The sequence below is a fragment of the Apus apus genome, chromosome 6, assembly GCF_020740795.1.
Source record: "Apus apus isolate bApuApu2 chromosome 6, bApuApu2.pri.cur, whole genome shotgun sequence".
NCBI lineage: Eukaryota > Metazoa > Chordata > Aves > Apodiformes > Apodidae > Apus > Apus apus.
Genome location: NC_067287.1, coordinates 10,563,954 through 10,587,314, shown reverse-complemented (window position 1 = coordinate 10,587,314; position 23,361 = coordinate 10,563,954). Strand labels below are relative to the sequence as shown.

Genomic DNA, 23,361 nt, shown 5'->3' with positions numbered 1-23,361 from the left:
TGGCTCCTGCTTTCCAAGATTTTCTGGTACAGAGATTCCTGTCTTTCGGGAAATAACAGCTTGAGTAAAGACCAAGTTAGTCTTTCACCCATATCTGATTCAATTCTGTCTTTGTCAGAATTGTTATTTTACAGGAGTCACTAGATATGGAAAATAGGCTCTGTCAAGCACAGCAGACCTAATTTATGTGCTCATCGGTCAGATTGTCATTATTGGCTTTCATTCATGAGTGGAATTATTTCTCAAGAAAAAAAACCACAAAACCACGTTGATTTAAAGGCACATGCTAATAGGATTATAGAGTTCCCATTCTGGCTTGTCTTCTGTGACTTCTGTGGAAAAATCCTTTTCTCTCAGGCTGTTTTTTTCTGGGAAGAGAAATGAAGCCATACATAAATAAATCAGAGAAGATTCACTTCTTCTCACATTAAACAAGATTGTGTCCTGCCATAATCACCTGTTTTCCTAGCTATATTCTGTATTAGCTTCTGGTTATGGAAGCATATTTCCTTCCTACCATATATAATCTGTGGTTATTATGGACCAAAACGAGAAACCTTTCCCTTTTCCCTCTTAGGAGATCTGAGTTTCTGCAGATGAGTCCGGTGCTGCATGAGCCTGATCAGGCAGTCCTCCCTTCCCATGCATGCTCTGGGGAACAGGGAGGTAAAAATAAAATGCCTTGTAGTTATGTTCCAGCAGTAATTTCTACTGACTCAAATGGGAGTACAACTGTGCCTCTAGAATGAGTCTATGGGATTTTACTTTTTTCTTTCACCCAGGGTTGCACAGAACTGGAACCTTCCATTTTTCAAGTAAAAGAGCTGTGCTTTTATAGACATCTGTTCATTTGATCAACAAGATCAAATATTTTGTGCCTCTGGCAGTGCAAAAGCTCTGAATGTTAAAGCTGTCTGGTTTGGCTGAGTATCTGTCACAGTCCTATTGCCAGAAGTTTCTTGGAGGTTTGCTTAGGGGTGTTTTGGAAACCATCATTTCTTCTGTCTGAATGAATGGTTTGGCCAGGAAATCAACCTAGCCACATTAGTCTGCTGACCTCCCTACACCCGTTTCGCTTCACCAAATGCATTATTTTAGATGCATGTGTTCAGGACGTTGGTGGCAGGATGACTGCTCTCTGCTGAGCTCTGAGGTTCCTGCAGACCTGCTGCAGTGTGAGAGCAGCCACTGCTTTGCTGGTCCTTGTGGGCAGTGGTGACTGCCTGAATTACCACACAATGTGCCACTGTGTCTTTTCCAAAGTGCTCTCTGGCTTTTCTTATGCAAACTGTGTTCCAAACAGCTCTACCAATACAGTTCACAAAGCACGTATGTGCTGGTGCTTTGCGAAAAGAGCACGGTAACGTGCTCCTCTTCCCCTTGATCCACCTGGTGTCTGGATCTCCAGTTAGTGTCAAGTGTCATGACTAATGTGTTTGTAGCCTTACGTGCTGCGGAAGCAGTGGAGCTCACACAAGCATGGCTTGGGAGGGTGTTTCCAGTCTTTCCTGGCAGAATTCTGTGTTGTGTTTCTGTCTCTCATTTTGTGAGCTCTGCTCTTCCTCGAGCTCCAGTCCTGACTCTGTGACTAGGTCAAGGTGACCTGCTTTATGTGCAAAGCAAATAATTCTCAGCAGGGTTGGCAAATTGCAAGTGTGACTAGCTCGCAAATGTGTCCATATTTGCAGGTACATTAAAAAAGAAAAGGAAAAAAAGTTATGAAGATTGTGTGTGGGCTCTTGGTGTGCTTTTTGGATAGTGTATATTTGGCCATGGTGGGAACTGGGATGACTAGATGGGAGAGCTTTGTATATATGTGTATGGTGCTGGGTAGAGCAAACTCGCCCCACGTCGAGGGGCTCTCATAGTGTCTGGGGAGCAGGGAGATTCACACCAGCCTTTCCCTTCCACCTCCCTGCCTATCCTCCAGCCAGTGGAGACATTACCATGTAAAGGCAAGACAAGGCCACGTTTCCAGTCTTGGGCTGCATGGGCCAAGTGAAGCCTGTGCTCTGTCCCAGATGCCTTACAGTGGTCAGCCAGGGCACTTCAGCAGGCAAGGAGAAAGAGACTTCATATCTGCCAGGGTTGCTTACAGCATGGCACACTGAGATTTGGTAACCCCTTAGTAAACAGCATTTTTCATCACCAAAGGCATGACCTTGACTGGGAAAATCCAGAGGTTTGTTCAGGTGGGATCATTGCATGGTATAACATACCTCCCTCTGGAAGCCTTTTGGTGGGCTTTCATCATGGCCTGTGGTTCTGGAGGCCTGATGTTCTGTCTGCAGAGGATTCCTGGCTCTAGGTTAGAGGTTTCCTGGCTCTAGGTTAAACTCTGGACAAAATTCCTGCAAGTGGGCAGGGTGGGCTGTGGGACAGTGTGGGACTTGGGCTGCTTCTGCCCACCTGCTGCCTTCTCTGGTGTGACAGGTGGCAATGACTGACTGTCACTTCCCCAGGACATCCTTGAGTGAGGAGTGCTGAGGTGCTGTGCATCTGTCTGTGCCCTGTCTGTGGCTGTGCTGCCTGGGGAAAGGAGGAGGAGGCAGCAAGGCCAGGTCTGCTCGTAAAACCAGGCACATTTCCTGGTGAGATGGGAGGTCTCTGCCCCTTCCATCAGGGACTTTCACATTCCTGGGTTTGACCCTGCCTTGAGCCTACTGGGCTGAGGTAGGATTGTGCATGTCAGTAAGAAATCCTTGGTGTGGAGGGGGTAGTCCCAGGCTCCATTTAACGTCCCCTCTCTTATTAAAAGTTAAATTGGCAAGGTGCTGTCAACTGGAGGCAGCAATTTGGACCGTGTTGCTTCCAAGCTATGGTAAAAACCTCTTTGTACATTAATCAATCAAGATATGGGAAGATCAGCTGGTCCTCAGTTCTCCTCACCCTCTCCCCAAGCCCAGTCCCCAGCAAAGGCAGTGAGTCCCTGACACAGCCGCTTGGCCCAAACAGTCCCTGACACTTGCAGCCTTCACAGAGTGATCACGTCCAGCCTTTCTCCTTCTGTGACTGCAGCCCGGCTCCCTTTGCACCAGTCATTCCCCAAGTTAACCCTCCTGCGGTGAGGGCACCCAATGGCACCTCACTCAGCACAGCCCGTGGGTGAGGAGCCCTTGTGCTGACCCCACCACCCGTGGGGCTGTGGGTGCTGCTGGGGCCAGGAGGGGCCAGGGCACTTGCAAAATCAAAGTCACCATCGCACAACCCTGAATGCTGCTGACGCAAGGTGTGCTGATAACCTCTCAGAGCCATCATGTGGAGCCTGCCAGAGGAGACTATCTAAAGCCTATTGAGTGGAAGATAAGCTGCCCACTGACAAATATTATCTTGCACTAGTTGATTTAACAGCACTTTCTGTGCATGAAGTAACATCAACAGGAGCTGGCTGAACCCAGGCCTTTTTGAGATAAGACTGCTACTTTGCCCTTACGGAGGAATGTCAGAAAAACCCCAGCAGCTCCACCTGGGATCTGTCCTCCTCCCAGCCCCTCTCACGCTCTCTCCTGTCATCAGAAGACAGATGATTTGGATTTTCTTCCTGTCTGGGAAATGCTCTTTGACTTCCTCTAGCTTGTTACAATTCTTTCCGTATGTTCTAAAAACCTAACTTTTGACCTCAGGTATGTAATAAATTAGTGGTTCAACTCCTGACTGAGCCTGTCTATGGTTATAAAATATTATAAAATGTTGTAACTCTCCCAGTCTGCATTTTACAAGCTGCAGATAAGGCAGGCTGTAGTTTCAGCTCGGTGTGTAGCCAGCTGTGAGCAGCAGCTTTGCCCAGTGGCGTAGGAGCTCTGTGTGCAGGTAGCAGGAACTGGCTTCTAAAGCAATATAGGTAACAATTCCCTGGGAGAGTAGCTCTTCCTCAGCATGTGTACTAGCCAGTAGCTCTAATGATATTATTGCTGAACTGAGAATATGTGGTTGCACCAAGCTGTTTTCATGTGTTGTAACTTGTATTTTCCTTTTCTGCTGGGGAGGATAAAAGACTCAGAGATAACCATCTAAAAATGTTTAATAACATCAGCTGACTGCTTTTTGATATACAGTCTGAGATGCATTTTACAGGAGTGTGACTATTTCTGAATTCTTAAAAAAAAAAAAAAAATTGTCTTAAACTGTGTTGGTTTAGTCTCAGTCCGTGATTGCCCCTGGGGAGGGAGTTGTCATGCCATGGTTTCAGAAAGGTGAAAGCAGGGCACTTGTTCCTAAAGGGCAGTTGAGAAATCTTCAAGTAACTTGTTTGTTTTGGTTTGAAAGACTTGCTAATGTTGGCACATCTTTGGTCTGTTGCTTTTGGGGAGAGTAAGGGAGGTTGCATCCATTTCTCAGGTGCTAGTCTGAACATGTGTATTGATAATTGTGGTTGGATACAACTCAGCAGAATCTCCTGCTTGGATATAATGGAAATATTTTTTTAATTTTAAGCCAGCTTTGTATCTCCTTCTTGGGAGTTTCCTTTGGTTTGAACAATTTGTCATCCTTTGCAGTTATACATTCCAGTTTCTAAGTTCCAGGGAAGGTGTGAAGTCTTCTGGCAAATTGCTTTCAGGGGTAAAGGAGATAATTTTAAGGTGCTTCAAAACCTTTGGAAGGTAATAAGTAGTCTAACAGTAATGTCATTGGGGTCTGGAAACAGCTGAGAAACATTTATGGAATAGGAACCTGACAAAGTGTTGGTGGTTGTCAAGTCTCCTGTGGTAATCTGCTTTTTGTGGTTATTTTCTTCCTGGCAATTTACAATGAAATCTGTGGGAGGGTGCTGAGAAATTCAGCACTTAGCATGAAATTCAGACTTTCATCAAAAACTAGAGAACTTTTCTGTCTGCAGTCTTTCGTAAGGAGAAAGAGTGTGGTAGGAAAGGAGAGAAGTGTGTAAGATCGTGAGAAATGCCTGTTGCAGGTTGTATTCCTCTCTGGTGTGCACGGAAGTTTAAACAATGTTTGTTGGTCGCAAAACCTTTCATTGAGGCAGCCTGTAATTTCATGCCTGGGGCTGCCAAGTGCTTGCTGTGCACTAGGACACGGAGGTGTTGGTATGATCTGTCACCTGCCTTGTTTTCTTCCAGATGCATATTCGGTCTCTTCCAATGACAACGGGGGCAAGTCTGATTCAGTGGCCAACTTACAACCTCAGCCATCTCTCAACTCCATCCAGAGCTCTCCTGGCCCCAAGCGTTCGACCAACACCCTGAAGAAGTGGTTGACTAGTCCTGTGCGCCGGCTGAACAGCGGGAAGACCGAGAGCAACATCAAGAAACAGAAGAAGGTGCGAGATGGCAGGAAGAGCTTTGACCTCGGCTCACCGAAGACCGGAGATGAAACCACTCCTCAAGGAGACAGCGCAGATGAGGTCTGTGTTGGTGTTTGTTGCAGGAAAGGCCATATCTCTGATAGTCTCTCCTGCAGTGTGTGATTCATGCTTGAGTAAACGCTGTTCCCTCAGGGTCTAAAGGGAACAGAAGATCATCTGTAAAATGGCATTGATTGGAGACAGCGTTGTCATCCAAAGAGCAACGGAATATACAGGGAACAGCATTTCAAAGTTCACATGTATGATTGTCCTTTGACTAGAGTTTTTTGTTGGTTTTTTGGTTTATGTTTTTTTTAAATAGCCTATTAGAAAGCTGCCAAAGATAGAAATGAAGTTGTTATTGCCCAGTTGTTATCACTTTTTGCTGAAGTTCATGTTGCCTTTATCCTACTGTGGCAGCGTGATTCCTTTTTGAAAGAAAACACTCAGCAAAATACCCATGTTTCTGTTAAATCTGCTACGGATCTGTAGCCACAGTTTCTCTGCAGGCATGTTCTTTGCCAGAATGGCTCTTTCCTTATAAAGTGAATATGGAATTACAAGCCAAAAATGGAGAAGATACTAACTGAACACAAACAGAGGAACGTATTTTAGAAACTGTACGTTGAACTGATCTCAAATAAAAAAGTACTATTTCATCGGCACACAGGCAGCTGTAACTGCCTTAACTACTTGGGTGACCTAAGAACTATATTTCTGTAACTCTTAAAATGCACTAAGATTAACTGGAAAAACCTTACATCTTTATTGTTTCTTTTCCATGATTCTTAGCATGACCTAAAGTTCTCTCCACTCAATGCAATATTAAGCCAATGTTAGTGTTAACAGACTCAAATCCTGGTGGCAGGGCTCAGATATCTAAAAAGATAAACACATCCCTGTTTCTAATTATATTTAACTTTTCTTCAGAAGAGCAAGAAGGGTTGGGGAGAAGATGAACCAGATGAAGAGTCTCACACACCTCTTCCTCCTCCTATGAAGATATTTGACAATGATCCAACCCAAGATGAGATGGTAAGGCCTTCTCCTGCTATATCTGTTAGCTGTTTAAGTGCATTTCTCACACAGCCATCTCACAGTGGTTTCATAGTGGTCTTCTACTATACAGGGCCTAGACTTGTGGTTATGAGAGACTCCTGTGTGCTAATCATAATTTAGTACCTTTCACCAACTAGATCTTTAAATGGTGCTGGATAAGCTATTTAGCCCTGGCATTCCATTTCATGGCAGCTCCATCATGCGCTTGTGTTGTGTGGGGTCAAAAACCCCACTCAGGCTGGCTATGCATGTTCTCCACATCTGTTTTAAAAGTGCCTTTGGTGTCTGGCAGCAGCAGCTGGTGTTTGGTGGCAGCTTGGGCCCCAGGGGTGTGACAGATGCTGGAGCTCGCTTGAATCCAGAAACGTCACCTTTAGCAAGACTGAGATAGGTTGTGAGCTCTCCAGTCAGGCTTTGTGTGTGTTTGGGGTCCAGGAATGTTGTCACTCTGTACCCCACCGTCCACCCTCAATGGGTAAGTGCTTTAAAACTTGTAGATGGAAAAGCCAACTCAGTGCTGTTGTTTTCCATTTTCAGCATACATGGCTGGTCATCAGTAAATGGCCCACTAGCTCCAGTTAGGTCAGAAGATCACAAGATATCTGAAGTCCCCCTCAGGGGGCTAGGAAAGGCTTTGGTTTGGCCATCTTTGTGCACCATGCTGGTGGTGGTTGTTCTCTGCTGTTAGCTAGGGTCTCTTGGATGTTAAGTCAGAATTTGCTGTGGTAGATGGTGCAGTGGCTTGCAGAGTCCTTCAGTCGCTCTCCTGGGCTTGGGGTGAGAATCTGTGAATATGGCCATGGCAGTGGTTTACATTCACAGTCAGTGCAGGTCCTATCTGCACATGTCCTCCCCCACCTTTCCCTGGTGCTGTCATCTCCCTTGTAGAAATCCATCCTCCTGTTTAGCTGTTTCCTGCTTTCCTGCTGGCATCTGTTTTTAGCACTGCCACTTCTGTATCTCTATCCTCTGATTGTAATTACTGCATGAGAAGAATCAAGGATAGGGGAGATTAATAAATTGACAGAAAAAACCCCAACAACCCAGAATGTTCCTGGGAAGGGTGCAGGAGTTTGGAAATACAGAGGGAGAAGGGCGCAATTATTTATGGAACTCAAGGAGCAGAATGATGGAGGAAAGAATTCGGGGGCTTGCTGCTGATCTGTCAGGAAATGTTATGACATTGTGGTGGCAGGAAGACCAGAAGGAAGCAGCTGGAGTCGTGGACTCTTGCCCTTTGTGTGCTGGATGTGCTGCTGGCTGGTGAGGGGCAGAGGCGAAAGGTCTGCAGAGCAGAGCGTGGTGGATCCATGCCCAGCACAACAGCAGTGGATCCTGGCTTGTTCCTTGTGGTGTTTAGCTAAGTGTTTTGGGGTTAGTTATCTTGCTTTTTGTGGGGGTGTTTTTGGGTTTTTCTAAAGAAAACCAAAACTGCTTGAGTTGGGTCACTATTTTTGATTTTTAACATGCCATGTGATTTCAGTATTTCTTAAATACATTTCTGACAGCGTCAAAGTTGTGGAGCTGAACTGTTTTCCACTCCAGATGCCTAAGTTCTTTAGAGTGTTTTGGAATCCTGTTTCTTCACTCGATCCTAGAAGAGCACATTAAATTGAGCAAGATGCATCTGAAAACCTTTTTCTCTCTTTTTCTTCCCTTGCTCAATTTTTGTCACGGGGCAAAAAAAACACAACACTTCAGCTCACTAACACGGCTTCTGAATTCCCTGGCACAGGAGCACCACGTTAGCAATGTTTGAGTCGTGTTGAAGCCAAAAGCTTTTTAAGGGTGTTAATTTGGGCAGAGCTCCCTGCTCATGTCCTGCTACTGCTTACAGGCATGGGCTTAGGTTGGACCAGCACCAGCAAGGGGGGGGCAGCTGTGGTAGATGGGAGATATCTGCATGGTGCAGGGGGGTGGGGGCACTTTTCCCTGAGCCCTTTGGCAAGACAGAAATAATCATGCCTCACTGCTCTTGGAGACTCTTATAAAGACAAATTGCAAGATGTCTTTATATTAGAAATTCATAATTTACTTTCTGGGAAATAGAAATACCTTTTTTTTTTTCATTTTTCCCGCACAAACCAGACTCTCCTTAATCACTGAAGAGTTTTATTTTACCCTGAAAGGCTTGTAGGCAGCAAATGTTTCCATGCTCCCTTCAAAATCCTGCAGTTATTTACTTTTCACAAATATTGAGCAATTTCAGTTAAAAGAAGTGAGAGGAACAGCTGTTTAGTGCCTCCATAAACTGGACTCCTCCTGCTAGAATGGTTATGTTAGATGTTACCATCTATGTACTTGTCCAGTATCTCTTCACAATATTTTCAGGTTGTTTTTTTCCTAGGCATGTCTGTGCACATTGCAGGTGAAACAGGCTGTCTGAGCTGTTACATTTGTATGAGATTCCTGCATTACCAGCCTAATTCCTCAATTACCAGCCTGATTACCTGTAGTTTTTGTTTTTGTTGTAATTAGAACTGTTGATTAGATGCATTATTTGGGAAAGACAGGTGAGGAGTGACAGGCTGCTCTGTCACAAGGCTCCTAGGCTTCTGGTTGGGATTAATCTCCTTTGCCTTTTTTTTCTCCTCCTGGACCTGCATCACTCATCATGAGCAGCCTCCCCCAAGGGCTGCTTGAAGAGGGGGCCAGCTGCCTAATTCCTGCCATCACATTTCCACATCTCGCTCCCCAGCCCTAGTAGATGCATGTTCATTGGTGCCTGCACAGTGACTTTGCTTAAACAAGTGCTCTCCAGAAGACCTTTATTAAGCAGCTGAGACATGAATAAGCCTTTTAGTAATTCTGGTGCAGAAATGTAAAAAGTTTTGCCATGCTTTAGTCTGTGTCAGCCTGGCAAAAGCAGGTTACCAAATGGCTTATAGTTTAAGTCAGTGCTTGTGTTTTGTTCAGAAGAAATGTAGGTGAGCTAATAAATAGCAATTCCCAAAGATATCTCAGGAGTTTGGGTTTTCCAAGTGAGGTTTCTTAGGACAAAGACCAAGGGGTGAAGAGACCCATATAAAGCAAAAACTTTTAACTAAAGCTGAGTTTTTCACACAGAGGCCAGTCTTCACAATCTCAGTGTTTCTGGAGATTTGGAACAACCAGCAGCTGTTAGCTGTGTCTGCCTGAATGTGGAGACATCTATAGACATTACATGATGTCAGGCACCTAAAATGCTGACAAGCATAGAGAAGTGAGACTGAAAATATTCTAACTAATGTCAATAGGGAATAGTAGGCATCTCCAAAGAGTGTTTCCTTTGCCAGGTGCCTAGGACAGATGAGATATGCAGGGGTGTTTTCTCTCTACTGATTGCAGAGAGGGGAAAGGAAAGATACGTGTTCCAGATGGCTCAATATATATGAATGTGAGGCATCCTCTGAGATCATTTGGAGTTGCAGTTGATCTGTGGGGAGGGAGGGGGAATGATTCATTCTTCCCTGCCTCCCTCCCCCTTTGCCTGTAACTACCATGTGTAGTTAACTGCATTTATTAAATGTGTGTGTATAGGGGAGGGGGTAATTTATAACATCCACAGTAAGATAATCAATTTTCTGGAGTCTGTAAGACTATAGATGTCCTTTGAAGGAGCAATCAACAGACATTAAGGGTATTGTAGCCCGGTTGCTAACGAACTTCAGTTCTTCAGTGCTGCTCCCTGGTTCCCTGTTTTGGAACTGCTGCAGGGGGATGTGCAGCCAGAAGTGGAAGGCAATTTCATCCTTGTTTGATACAGCAACACTCACTCAGCTGACCATGCATGTGGTCCTCTGACCCTCCTGCTCCCCTTCCCCATTCATTCTCTTGTCTCAGAAGCTGCTTCACTGACCCCCGGTTTCCTACTCCCTTCTCATCCTGCTAACTTGCTTTTCCTTTGCAACCTGGTGTCTTGCAGTCCTCCTCTTTGCTAGCTGCTCGACAGAGCTCCTCTGATGTCCCAACTGCTGCGGATCTTGTCAGTGCAATAGAAAAGTTGGTCAAAACTAAGCTGGTAAGTTTAGTGCTGTGAAAACTGTGTACACAACAGGCCTAATATGACTCTAGGGAAGGGCTTTCAAGTCTGCCTCTTGTTTCTGTTTTCCTTGCTTTCCACCTTCATCTGCTGTGCTTTTATTAACCCTGTGTGCTCTGCTTCTCAGTAGAGTATCTAATGTATTTGCTTCACATGTGAGATGAAGCCTAGATTTCATGTTGCCATGTAGGCTCTGCACTGCAAAGTCAAAAGGCACTTCTGGAGTGAGCTTTGCAGAGTATGAGCTACTGTACTGTTCTCTTTCTGGGGTCTTGCTGGTATTCTTTCAAATAGTGTACACAGTGGGATGTTTTGTTTTCAAGCTTCTTCTGAGGCATGGGGATTTTACTACACAAGATGTCAATTTGTTTGGTATTCTGCTTTCCCTGAGAAGATGCTCTAAAGAGTAAAACTGCTTGAAGTATCACAGGTGTGCTTTAATTTTACAAAGATTCATGTGTCACTTTTAATCTGTCTTGTCAACTCTATCTGACAGGGAGTGAAATAAGCAATAAAAATGCTCTGGATTTAATTTGTAAAAAAATGCCAGTATCATTAACTCTTCCATTCTGTTCCCATGTCTGGGAGAGTAAATCCTGTTTCATATCTTGGCTTCTCTGAAGTTTTCCCTGAAACAGTCCAAAATGTTAATATAAAAAGCTACACCTTTTTCTACATGTCCCAGAACCTCTAAAATTAGGTAAATGCTTGCTTTGAGCAAGTTTTACTTAATTAACGAGTCAGGATTAAAGCAGGATTATGACAAACCTAAAAAGGTTTGTTTCCTGACATATTCTGGAAGGATGAAGAGAGTAAAAACAAAGCCAACAAATCACTGTGATCTTTAAATTACTGTAACTCTGTGCAAGCAGCTTTACCTAACAAGTAATTTTGGAGGGTTTTGGTAATTTCTGTTTGAGATTTTGATACATGAAGATACTCTGCATTCATAGGGTGCTTGATAAGGGGTAAGTGGTGAAGAAGCTCTTTGTGACATGGGAAACCGAGAAGGACATTCCCAGAAAATTTGCTCAGAAATAGTTTTGTTCCATCGAGGGACTAACAAATTGGAAAGTATTTCATGAATCCAGTCAGATGTATTTTCTGTGGATGTTTTATTTTCTATTCCCCATATGCAGGTGGTTAGGTCAATTGCAGTTGCTTTCTGGGAATTTGGGAGCAACTTTAATTATTGTGAAATGTTACTATGTATCCATCTATTTCTGTTTCATTTTGTGTTTTACTTTATTATGAAGAATCCCCCTTCGGTCTTTGGCAGAGAAACACTGACCACGTGTAGCCTGATTCTGATTGAGACACCAGGATACTTTCAGGTTGTTTTGAAAAAAATTTGAAAGAGTTTTCTCATCCTGGAGCTACTGGAACATTTTTTCTCATCTTCTGGCAAAAGGACATCTGTTTTAATGTCTTTTTTTTTTTTTTTTTTGGGGGGATGGGACCAGGGGGAGTCTTATATCAACTGAATACTGGTTTGTGTTTCACCGAGTCCTGCAGGAAAGTGTTGCTGAATACTCTGCTTGGTTTTATACTTCATTGTTGATTGCAGAAGTAACTTGAAACAGAAAATAACACTGATGCTGAAGTTCAAGGATAACATTTATTCTCTCGTTCTTTGGGGTTTTCAGACCCTTGAAGGAGGATCTTACCGGGGAAGCTTGAAAGATGCCACTGGCTGCTTAAATGAAGGAATGACGCCTTCAACTCCCCCACGAAACCTTGAAGAGGAACAGAAAGCCAAAGCAATGAGAGGCAGGATGTAAGTCATCTTGCTGGTTCTTCTTTCTGAAATATGCACCCAAGGAGGACACGTAGCTGCACTGAAAAAATACTTTGTAGTCAGTGAGTGAGCGTGGAGCTGGGAGTAAAACCGTGTTCTGCTTGCTTCTGTTTTTCCTTAACCTGTAAAAATACTTTATAAAAGCATTTGCACACTCAGGAAGTTCATCATCACCCTTTAAAATGTGCAGGTTTACCCCAGAAAGCAAATACCTGTTGCTGTAAAAGCCTCTGAAGAGAAGTATTACAGAGACATTTGCCTTGGTAGTGACTGCATTGCCAGAGGAGAAATCAGCTCTCAAAAAGAGGATATGTGGTTGACCTTTTTAGCTTCCTTCAAGGAAAGGAACAGAGAATCCCACTAGGATTTTTCAAATAAGATTATAATTTTTTTGCTTTAGCTATTTGCAAAGGAATGAGCAGAATTCAGATTCATTTGTGGTGGAAACAGCCACCAAAGATACAGTTTCATTTGGGAAACCCTCATATTCTTGGCAATAGGAGCGGAAAGAAATAGTGATAGTTCATGAAAGGAGTTTTTAAAATTATCTGTACAGTCCTGTAAATGTAGCAGAAATAACATTTGTGCTTTCAAAACTTCTAATGATTAAACTATTCCTTAAATGCATGGTTAGCCTGAAGGACACAGAGGACCTGGGAAACAGAATCAAGAATTCTGTGAAAGAAAGTTCGGGTAGCAGTTTTCTTATACTGCTTGTTACACTAAAAACAGTAACTGCAGCCATCTAATCAATTCATGTATTGATGGGAAAAGTAATGGTCCATACAGGTCTCATTGGAGTGTGGTAAGGTGAGAAGTGGAAGAAGAGCAGCACATTTGGGAAAGACGCCAAGCAGGGATGGAAAAGCAAGGCAGAGGAGGATAAGAGGAAGTTAAGTGTAGACAAGGAAGCAGGAGCAAAATGTCACAGGTCTGTGAAAGGAATCATTTGCTTCTGCAGCTTGTTGTATGAAGCCAGAGGAGCAATAAAGTGAGGAACTGGATCAACTCCCAGCAAAAGACAGGGACAGGACGCTCCTGTATGTGTTTCTGAATGGGGGACGTTTTCTGCTAGACAGCTTTCCCACAGGGGACACCTGTGCCCACGCCTGTCCCCTAAAAGCTCCTCAATGTTGCAAGTTCTGGGCTTTCTCTGATAGTAATTAGTTTATTAAATAACTGGCAACTGACTGCAGGTTGCAGTTTTAGTGCAGAGACCTTTGCCACTGTGAGCATAGATACACTGTTGCTTTGTGACAGTTCTGGCAGGGGGACAGGCAGCGTGCTACACGTAATTAGTGGCTGCCTCCGTCCAGATTTCCTAAACGCCAGGATGTTTAGGAGCACCTGCTAGTGGCTTTCAGCACAAGACATCTGTCTCTTCTCCAGCTTCTTTGTGTCTGTGTTCTGTATCTCTGCAGCTTGCTGTTTTTAATTCCATAACCGTATGAGGCAGCTGAGCTCCAGACTTGAGCTGTGACCCCTCATTCTCCTGCCTTGCACAGGCATGGACAGTGGTTTCCTGTGCTTCTGGCAACACTTGCATGCCAGCAGTTAGCCTGAGTGTTAGGAAGCCCCTATTCCATCAGACTTGATTGCTGTATTCCTATGAGCAATAAGGCAATGGTCTCATCTAGTCATGGTGTTCTGTATAGTTTTAATACAATGCTAACAAAATATCCAGATATTCAGACTTACTCAGAAGTGAGGAGGCTCTATTCCAGTTCATGCTATTTGAAATACAGCTGTGTAGTCAACACCTTCTGGTGACCAAGGCAGGCACCTTCCAAGCATCTACCTGCTCTTGCTGCATGTTATCAGATTAGGAGATGAGTGAATTTGAATTTGTGGTAGCATGGATCTTAGAAACCTTAAATTTGGGAGTACCTCCAAGGTCCTGTGTTAGGTGGGCTTCAGAAAACTAACAGAGAGGGTCAGCGTTGATTCTTCCGCTTGCTAGGAAAAGGGGGGCTGAGGGAATGCTGATGCTGAGTTAAGGTAGGCAGTGGAGATGCAGACCCTGCTTCCTAAAAGGTGTGAATTTGCAGGTTTAGTCTGTCCATCTGATAGACACCTGGTTGCTCCACTCATTTGTAACTCAAACCCAACTGCCTGCGTGTGCAGCAACATGAAGTACTACAAGTAGCTACCTGCTGCTTCATTTTTAGAGCAGGGTTTGGCCAGATGTACCCTCACAGTAACTCCAACCAAAGGAGCTGGGCGTGGGAGAGGCAGGGAGCAGAAGGGAGAGGTTCTCCCCATCTTTTCAGCAGCTCTCTGTGTTCATGGGGCGCGAGACAGATGGAGATGGTGCAAGATGGAAAGTGACCTCCTGGCATGCCTCCCCATGTGGAGGAGCTGGGGCAAGGCCTCTGCAAGGGCACGGTGGGTCAGCCAGCAAAGGGGACTGTACAGCACACTCTTTTTCAGGCCATACGCTGCTGCTTGGTGATGGAGCAGCCTTTTGCCCTGTGCATGTTTACTGCCCAGGCACGCAACTTGGCAGGGCGCTTCGGAGAGCACAAGCATCTGGCATCGCTGCTGCCAGCACTGTCCTCTGCCAAGGGGGCTGGATTTCACTCTCAAATGAACAAGAAGCTGTTTGACTTCTTCCTGCCACGTGTCTTAAGTATCTCCTCCGAGCTGAGCAAGGGACACATTGGGCAGGATTTATTTTCTCAGTAAACTGTCATAACTGAGTGTCTCCTTGCAACACCAGTCAGATTTTGTTTTTTCTCTAGATAATTCAACCAGGCTTTTATCTCAGTTCTGTTTGCCCTCAGCCCTATTGTTTCAAGTGGGTCAGCCTGCTGATTGATGTGAACAGTGATATTAGACATGAAAGCAATCCTTTATCTTGTTAGCCTTGTTACTGCTGTAGTGAACTTGAGCACAGATGGAGTTTATTTGTCATGTGCCAAATCTGTGTATTGGTGTAATTGAGAGGCAAACTGTCTGCAGCAAGCTGTAACTTTTTGAAATCGTCCTCGAAAGAACATGATGTGATTAGTCAGTTTGCCTTACAAAGGAGGGGCTTTTTTTAGCTTGCTGTTGTTTGCATCCGCCAGGCCTTCGTTAGATGACTCCCCAACCCAGGATTTTTAACTCTGAAATCAGTGTAAAGCGTTTGACAACCACATGTAGATTGCCTAATCTGAAAGATTAAGCCCTTGGTTATAATGGAAGGGGGGCATTTGTTTTCTAAGTGTTTGAAACTTCCAAATTAAAAATGAAGTGATGAATCTTGGGCAAAGCCAAATCCTAAGTCACAGAATCACAGAATTATTTAGGTTGGAAAAGAGCCTTAAATCTAGATCCAACCCTTCTGCATTGGCAGAGTGGAGGAGATACTTAAGTCCTCTCCTGCTTGCTACAGAATGGGTCAGGACATCTCTCCATTGCCATCAGGAGGTCTGCATGGGGGGTGGAGAAGAGGAGAGCAGGGAGGGGTAGTTCAAAGTACAGGCAGCTGTTTGTGCTGCTGCTCTTGCACCATCCTGGGATGGGGGGTAAAAAGGGGTAAGATGAAAGAGTGGTTAAGAGAACTGAAACTACCCTGACCTGAAATGTGGCATTTTTGTCATTTACACTCCACCGAGCTGTAAGTGAACAAAGAATGAGTCCTATTATGTGACCTAGAATGACAGTGGGGTAATATGTGGTAAGAGGAACAAACAGTAACATCAAGTAATATGGTCAAATATGTGTGTGTTCTGTTTTAATTTAGGTTTGTCTTAAATGAGCTGGTACAGACTGAGAAAGACTACGTCAAAGACTTGGGAACTGTTGTGGAGGTGAGCTGAAGCAAACCCTGCAAAATGCTTTCCCACTAAAAAGCACCATGCTGGAAAGAGTCGACAGAAAATGCAGCATGAGAAACAAACTGCTTTGTATTGCACTCTGCTTCCATGGTCCCCTTCTCATGTTGACAGAAACAAGAAGAAATGTCTTTGGAAACTATTTTTGTTTCCATCTAACAAATCTTGTATTTTAGGTTTCAGCCCCAGTGTGCAAAGGTTTTTCTTGGCTACCCTGCTTGTGACAAACTCTTTCTGCTCTCATGCAGCCTTAAGGGCACTGGTGGAGAATAGCTCATGCTCCTACCACTTTGTTCGTGTTTTTCTCGCTGTCATATTGAGTAATGGTAACACATGCTTTACTTGAGTTTGCACCTGGACTGAAGTCCTGCATCTCAGTACCTTTCCAGAAGCTGGGTTTGGATCTATGCTGAGGTACCTGTGTGGGCTGTGAATTATTGTTTGGAAAAAAAAAGAAATAAAATAGAGATACAGTCGAGTTTTGCAGGGTTTTTTTCTGTTAAAAAGCAGTCGTAGTATTTTAACCTTCAGCTTGTAAGGCCTGGCTGATCCCTGGGAATCACCTGTCCAGGTTTTTTCCCAGCCAGGACTCAGAACTGGAGGCACATGACTGGCGTGGGCTTTCAGCAGTGCTTTTGTTATTCACTGGTCCAAGGAGAATTATCAGCCTATCTAACAGTGATTTTCAACAGCTTCCAACTTGAAGCTTCCAACTTTGTGTTTTCTTCTGTTTGCATCTTGCTCCACTGGCAAACCTGACAGGGCTGCAGTGCTCCAAAGGCTTGTAAAGAAGCTCTCAGGAGGTGTGAGAAATCTTATTCATATGACTCTAAACTTACTGCTTGGCTTTGTGCTCTCACAAAATACTCATGGTGATGAATGGAAGAGCTCTGTGCAGAATCTGGCTTCTTCCTTCTACCAGAGAAGGCAAGAGCTTGATAAACTACTTTGGTTTAACTTTTATCTTCTACTTGCACTTGTGACTTCAATGACATTTAGTTATGGTTTGTAGATACTAAGAACAAATTCATTGAAGTATTCTTTTAAACAAACTGTGTAATTTAAAGTGTCTAGATGGATTTCTGGTTGTAAATTGTACAAAAGGTATTTAAGCATTTTCAATCTAAAAAATCCTGACATTGATCTTTTAAAAAAATTTTGCTTTTTTGAAAAAAATCAATGTAATTATGCTTCTCTTCAAACTAACCCTTTGCTAATCACTGATCATTAATCCTAAAGGGCTTCATGAAGAGGATAGAAGAAAAAGGAGTTTCTGAAGATATGAAAGGGAAAGACAAGATAGTATTTGGCAATATTCACCAGATCTATGACTGGCACAAAGAGTAAGTTTTTGGTTTAGTTACTTTTTAAGCTCCTTTCTAACCACTTGTCCATGAAGAACTGGGATATATGATGTCTGTTCACCTAAGCTACTTCTAATTGAACATCAGCAGGTCGTTCAGGGCTGAACTTCCAAAGGACGTTGCCTCACTTTAAATGGTCTCTGTTGGTTTGTAAGTGCTGCTAAATAACCTCATGAATCATGGCTACCTTGTATCCTGAGAACATCTAATTCATCTGCTTTTAGCCACAGTTTCATGATACACTAGATCCTGACACAGGGCTTTGTTTACCCAATCAGAAATGGCAACTGCATGATGCAAAGCATTGGTCTTACATAAAATCCTTTTTCCCCAGTCAGAAACCTTTGGAGGGCTGTGGCTTTGCACTGCCTGGCTTCATGGGAGGGTATTTGTACTGCTGTTTCTCACAGATACAGCTTTATGCTGGCTCAAAAACCATGCCAGAAGTGCTGGTCAGTGTGACAGAAATGTTCTTGCACTCATGAGGGTGTGCTCTGTGTCGGTGCTGTGCTGCCAGCAGCTCTGCTGGGGAGCCAGGACAAGAGGCTCAGTGGAAGAGATCATTGTGGTCCATCCACAGCTCCAGAGCTACTGCCCATAAGCAGTCCCAGCGTGACTCCCAGAGAGTTGCTGCTAGTAAGGCGCTTGCAGGATCCTCAGAAAAGCTGCTGAAACTACCCTAAGTGTGTTCTTTGGGTCACAGTGTTAGGCTCACTTCATCCCACTGATGAATGGAATGCTGGAAAGTCATGGTTTCCTTCCTATGTCTTTTGGTCCTCAGCAACACAAACATCTTCACGTGCAGCTGATAGGATTGTGAAGGCTGACAATACCAATAACGTTTGGCTACTAGAGTGGTAAAATGCAAATAGCTTCAAGATCGTTCTCATGTGAAAGCTCTGATGTGCTTTGGCCTAGTTGATGCTTTGACTCTGAGTTAGCAACTCATTTCCTTTGAAAATCTTACTCCTGTCCTCATGCAGGTAGCTTTTGAAAAGCTGCTGGAAACATGAATTTTATTTCAAACCCTGGGCCACTTCCACTGTAACTTCATTAAAAGCAATATCTTGCTTATCACAGAATTATTGAGGCTGGAAAAGACCTTTAAGATCAAGTCCAGCCTATGACCTAACACCACCACAGCGGTGGTGTTGTGGATGATCTGGTCATCATTTCAATTCAGCCACTCAGAAATACTCTGCAGCTCCAGCTAACTAGAATTGGAGCATATATGTGCAGCCTTGAGCTGGGATCAAGGACACCAGGCTGGGTCTTCCTTCAGCTCTGGACATTTCCTTCACCCAGGAAACACAGTGTCCTTCCAGTCACATGTCCCACAGGTGCTTATCTCGTGGCCTGGGCCTGTCTTTATGTTCTGGTAGTTGCCCTTGTGAGCACACACACACACACACACAAAAAGTCAGAAAAAGCTTCACCATATATTAAGTTGATGATACCCACAGTGGAATTTTTTTACTAGTGCCATTCATTGTTTAAGTGCGATGATGATAGTAGGAGTTTTCTGTAGCACACAGGGAGGGATTTCCTAGTTTTAGTTCTGTATATCAGGGTCAAGAAGTCTATTTAAATGCAGATTAATTTAATATTTAGGGAGGATTGAGTTAAGGAAGTAGCTGTCTCTGGTAGTAGTCATGTTTATTTGGGACACCTGTCCAATGTGCATCTTTTTTTTGAGATTCTGGGATTTTATGGGACCAGACCATTGCAGGCATGTCCTCTCACCAAATCTGGCTACTGTAGCAAAAACATGGAGGCATCTGAGACAAATCCTGCAATGAAAAACATTTTAATCAGGGAAAGAAAGATTGTCAGGATTTGCCTACCAGTTAGAAAAACCTAGTTAGAAAATCTCGGTATGTTCTTGGTAAGGACATTCAAGCTAGGATGAAGGAACTCCCCAAAGGTCAAGACGGAGACAGTGTTTCTGAATTACTGTTATGAATTACAGTATATTACAGTCATACACTGAGAAACAGTGAAAATCAGAATGCACCAAAACTGCATCAGCAAAAATGCATTAATTTGCTTATTTAAGTGGAAACTTCTGCATCTCTTTCATGTTGACCAGTACTCCAAATCTGCCCATGCAACTGGGAACTCCTGGTAAAGCTTCAGTTGAGTTTTCACAAGTGTTTTGGTATATGGGAAAGTTTTACTTCGGGAGTTCTCAGTGAAGGAAAATCAGTGCTTGCAATTCAATAGTAATTGGCACTTCAAAAAAAAAAAAAAATGAAGCCTCTGTAACAGTAAAGAGCAGATAGTTTGCAAGACAAAATCTCCATATTTCACAGCTCCCATCGGATGTTTTAGAAATGCCACCATTAAGGGCTGAAGCCATGCTTACCTTTTCATTTAGAATTGAATACTGTAGCTAAAATTGTACTGATGCATCTGAAGGACAGGTAGTTTGCTGCTGAGATGACACAAAGAATTCTGAAATGTTGACATCCTTTCTTTCAGCTTTTTCCTGGCTGAACTGGAAAAATGTCTTCAAGAACCTGATCGTTTAGCACAGCTTTTTATTAAGCATGTAAGTTTTATTTTGTTACCTATGTCTAGTGTAATTGTGATTTAGGGTGTGATGACTCCTCTCTGAAAACATCTACTTGTGTCAACTTGACACTTTTACATGTCAAAACTTAATTTAAATGTGAAGTAGTCTTAATTTATGTATCTTCAGTGAGCAGCTGGATTTAACTGAGGCATTAATCATTGCCTTCTTCAGACTTCTTATTTTGGGGCAAAATTGGTGTGGCCAAGGACATCTGCCAAAATATAATTATGGCAGCTACTCACCAGCTGCTGCAGTTGACATGCTTATGTGATATTAGCTAGTGCAGAACAGTGGGGCAAATTTCAGACCCACCAGTTTGGGGATGATGTTTCTAACTGGTTACCCCTATGGTAGCCTCCCCTTGCCTAAGATGCAGAAGTGGAGAACAGAACCAGTTATCAATTTACTTTCCTACTTCAGAAAACAAGCAGGACATCATAGCAACCTTCTGTCAGTGTTTAGTAACAGGCCAGAATGGTAGCCAATGTCTCACCAGGCTGCTGTGCATCTTGCTTTCACAGGAACGGCGGTTACACATGTATGTGGTTTATTGCCAAAACAAGCCACGATCTGAATATATAGTAGCTGAGTATGAGACATACTTTGAGGTAAGCATGGCTCATGATACATTACTGCTACCAATGGCTGTGAATCTTAGGCAAGTAGACTATTCTATGACCTGTGGGGTTTGTCTAAAACAAATTCAAGACAATATTCAAACTGCACATGCTGCTAAAGTCTCTGCTACGGGGGGGGGGGGGGAAGTTATTTCATTTATTTAAAATTCTCATGTTGTTAATTTCTAGCAAATATTTAATCCTGTACTAACTTTCTGTGGCCCTCAGAGTGCCACAACTGCATTGGTTTCTGTCCAAAATAAAAAAATACTTTTTAGTCTGTAGTTTACAAATGGGAGGAGGTTAAAATGGTCAGAGCTGGGTGGTGCCTCCCGTAAATTCCCAATAACTTTGTCTCTTTCAAGAGGACTAGACACATTTAGATATTAATGTGAAAGCAGCTTGTTTAACAAGAGAAAGATGTTTCCTTTCACCCAAGGGCATGAGGCATGCTCTGCAGGGTTTGTTTCTGAGCTAATCCCCACTGCAGTGGAAAGAGCAATCTCGAGACCACGCTGTGCTGCTTGGTCAGCTCAAAGGGGGAAGGGATCTGTGCTTTCCAATGCCTTCCAGCTCGGTCATGACTTTTACCCAGTCCTTGCCTAAATAGGATATGCCAGATTTCTAAATCCTCTAAAATTCCCTCTTGCAAACAGAAGATTAAGAACAGAACCACTTTCTGTGTAAATAAGTTTCTGCTGAGACATATTATCATGTTCTCTATCTTACTTTGTGATTGTTTGCAATTGTTTTTAATCCTCAATTTTTTTAGGAGGTCCAACAGGAAATAAGCCAGCGACTCACCATCAGTGACTTTCTGATCAAACCCATTCAAAGAATAACTAAATACCAGCTTCTTCTGAAGGTGAGTGGAAAGATACAGTTTGGACTAAACTATAGTCGTCATCTTGCATTACAGTGCTGCTATTTTAAATCAGCCTGAGTTTTAACTGGGGAATAACTTCATCAAAATAAGAGGAAAGAGGAGTCTGCTTATGCATGGACATATAATAATAATGTTCCTTGGAAAATGTCCAGAGAGCAGGAGGGCCACATCTGTGGGAGTAGTTTGTAATTAATGATAATAAAAATATTTTTTTAATTTATTTGCTGTTGGAATTTTTTAATAGAAGAATAAACTTCAAATAGGAATTTTCTTCCCCTGAAGCTTCAGGACAAACTTTCATTCCATTTTTTAAAATTGCAATAAAGATACACATGAGCATTAAAGCCTGGTTTTGGTGCTGACTGGTATGATTCTAACTAACACTACAGCCTCTGTTTCCCAGTATCCCTCTTGGAATTCACTTGAGAAACTTATTTCCAGAATATTCTGATGTCTGAAAATTTGGGGAGCCCACTGTAATGATTTTCCCAAGGAGTCTGACCATTCTGGCTTCTGCTGACTATCTGTAACACCAGTTACTTAGTGTGTCTGAACATTCATCCCTAGGGGTCTCAAGCTAGTATCTAAAATCAGGTGTATCTGAACCATACCCTGTAACCTCCAGCAGTACTGGGGCTCTGAGCTGGTTTCTTCTCCTTTTTCCGACTAGTCTCAAGCAGGCTGCCATCAGCCCACAGTTTGGTAGTTGCACGCTTGCAAAGGGACAGCAGCATGTTCCCTGAACTGCCAGAGGGAAAAGGAAAATCTTTAAGTGTGTGTGGTCTTGAGGCTTAAGACAGGGACCAAGTCAGCATTCCCAAGGGCTAATCCCCACTTTGTCTTTTTAACATGATGTTTTCAGCAACCATCCACACCATATCTAAAAAGTGGTTATAACATTCTGCAACCTCTGAAGATGAATTTATTAATATTGCCAAATTCCTTCTCAGAAAATCACATGCTAAATACACTCTTTCAAACTGGCATCTTTTGTTTTCTCTTTCTGAAGTGCCTTAATGCAAACCTTTCTGCTTTCTCCAGGACTTCCTGAGGTACAGTGAAAAAGCTGGTCTGGAGTGCTCTGATATAGAGGTACGATTTCATATCCTGGACAATAGCACTACATCATTTTTATAGAGAGAAATTAAAACTCCAGTGTTCTGCTGACAATGATTGAAGGTCCTGCTGCTATTCTAAACTTAGCTGAAGTCAAAAGTAAAAAGGCACAGTCCTACTGTAGATGCACCATCCTGTTTTAGACTACTGTACATCTTCAGTGCATGAGGGCCTCACCATAAATAACTGCTAGCAGTGATTGGGCTTTTGAAGTTCATTATTTGACACTTTGCATGTAGGAACCCTTTGATTCTTTCCTAACAACCAACATCCTTTATCCTTAACAGAAAGCAGTTGAACTGATGTGCCTTGTACCGAAACGCTGCAATGATATGATGAACCTGGGTCGCCTCCAAGGGTTTGAGGTATGCATTTGCTTTCTGCTTTTAATAACAAAGCATGGAAAAGTATTTTATCTTTCTGTGATTGTCTCTACAATCTGTCCTGTTCCAGGCTGTTTATCTACTGCTTGTTTTTCTCCAGCACTGAGCTGCATGCTTCAGTGAGGTTTCAAAGGTGGAGGTGATACAGCTCTCACTCTAAATTTGTGACAGTCTACCTGTTGTTTCTTCAAAGTGTGAGGTCTGTTAAAGCTTCTGCAAGTTTGAATTACACTTCTTAAATCTATTGCCAAAGCAAAAGAAATGGTAAACCAGACTGCTTCATCTATTAGTAAGGCCACCTAGCATTAACATGTTAACTGCTCCTTCTGAGTTTGGCAACATCCAGGAGGGGACCTGTGAGTTATAACCCCACAGGTTACAGCTTGTGGTTTGTAATTAAGCCAATGTAGACTTTGGCAGTCCTG

General features: G+C 43.1%; 1 protein-coding gene across 10 annotated transcripts in view; it reads left to right on the top strand.

The window, feature by feature from the left end:
* Positions 1 to 23,361, top strand: part of KALRN (kalirin RhoGEF kinase) — a 500,706-nt gene that overhangs the window by 441,164 nt on the left and 36,181 nt on the right. For 7 of the 10 annotated variants that reach the window (XM_051624220.1, XM_051624222.1, XM_051624223.1 and 4 more), the window contains 11 exons: positions 5,076 to 5,359; positions 6,230 to 6,334; positions 10,263 to 10,358; positions 12,026 to 12,156; positions 15,905 to 15,971; positions 17,235 to 17,338; positions 19,841 to 19,910; positions 20,456 to 20,542; positions 21,324 to 21,416; positions 22,479 to 22,529; positions 22,841 to 22,918. In XM_051624220.1, the coding sequence (XP_051480180.1) occupies positions 5,076 to 5,359; positions 6,230 to 6,334; positions 10,263 to 10,358; positions 12,026 to 12,156; positions 15,905 to 15,971; positions 17,235 to 17,338; positions 19,841 to 19,910; positions 20,456 to 20,542; positions 21,324 to 21,416; positions 22,479 to 22,529; positions 22,841 to 22,918 (1,166 nt within the window). The remainder of the gene's footprint in view (positions 1 to 5,075; positions 5,360 to 6,229; positions 6,335 to 10,262; positions 10,359 to 12,025; positions 12,157 to 15,904; positions 15,972 to 17,234; positions 17,339 to 19,840; positions 19,911 to 20,455; positions 20,543 to 21,323; positions 21,417 to 22,478; positions 22,530 to 22,840; positions 22,919 to 23,361) is intronic. The other 3 variants (XM_051624221.1, XM_051624226.1, XM_051624225.1) reach the window with 3 other exon arrangements.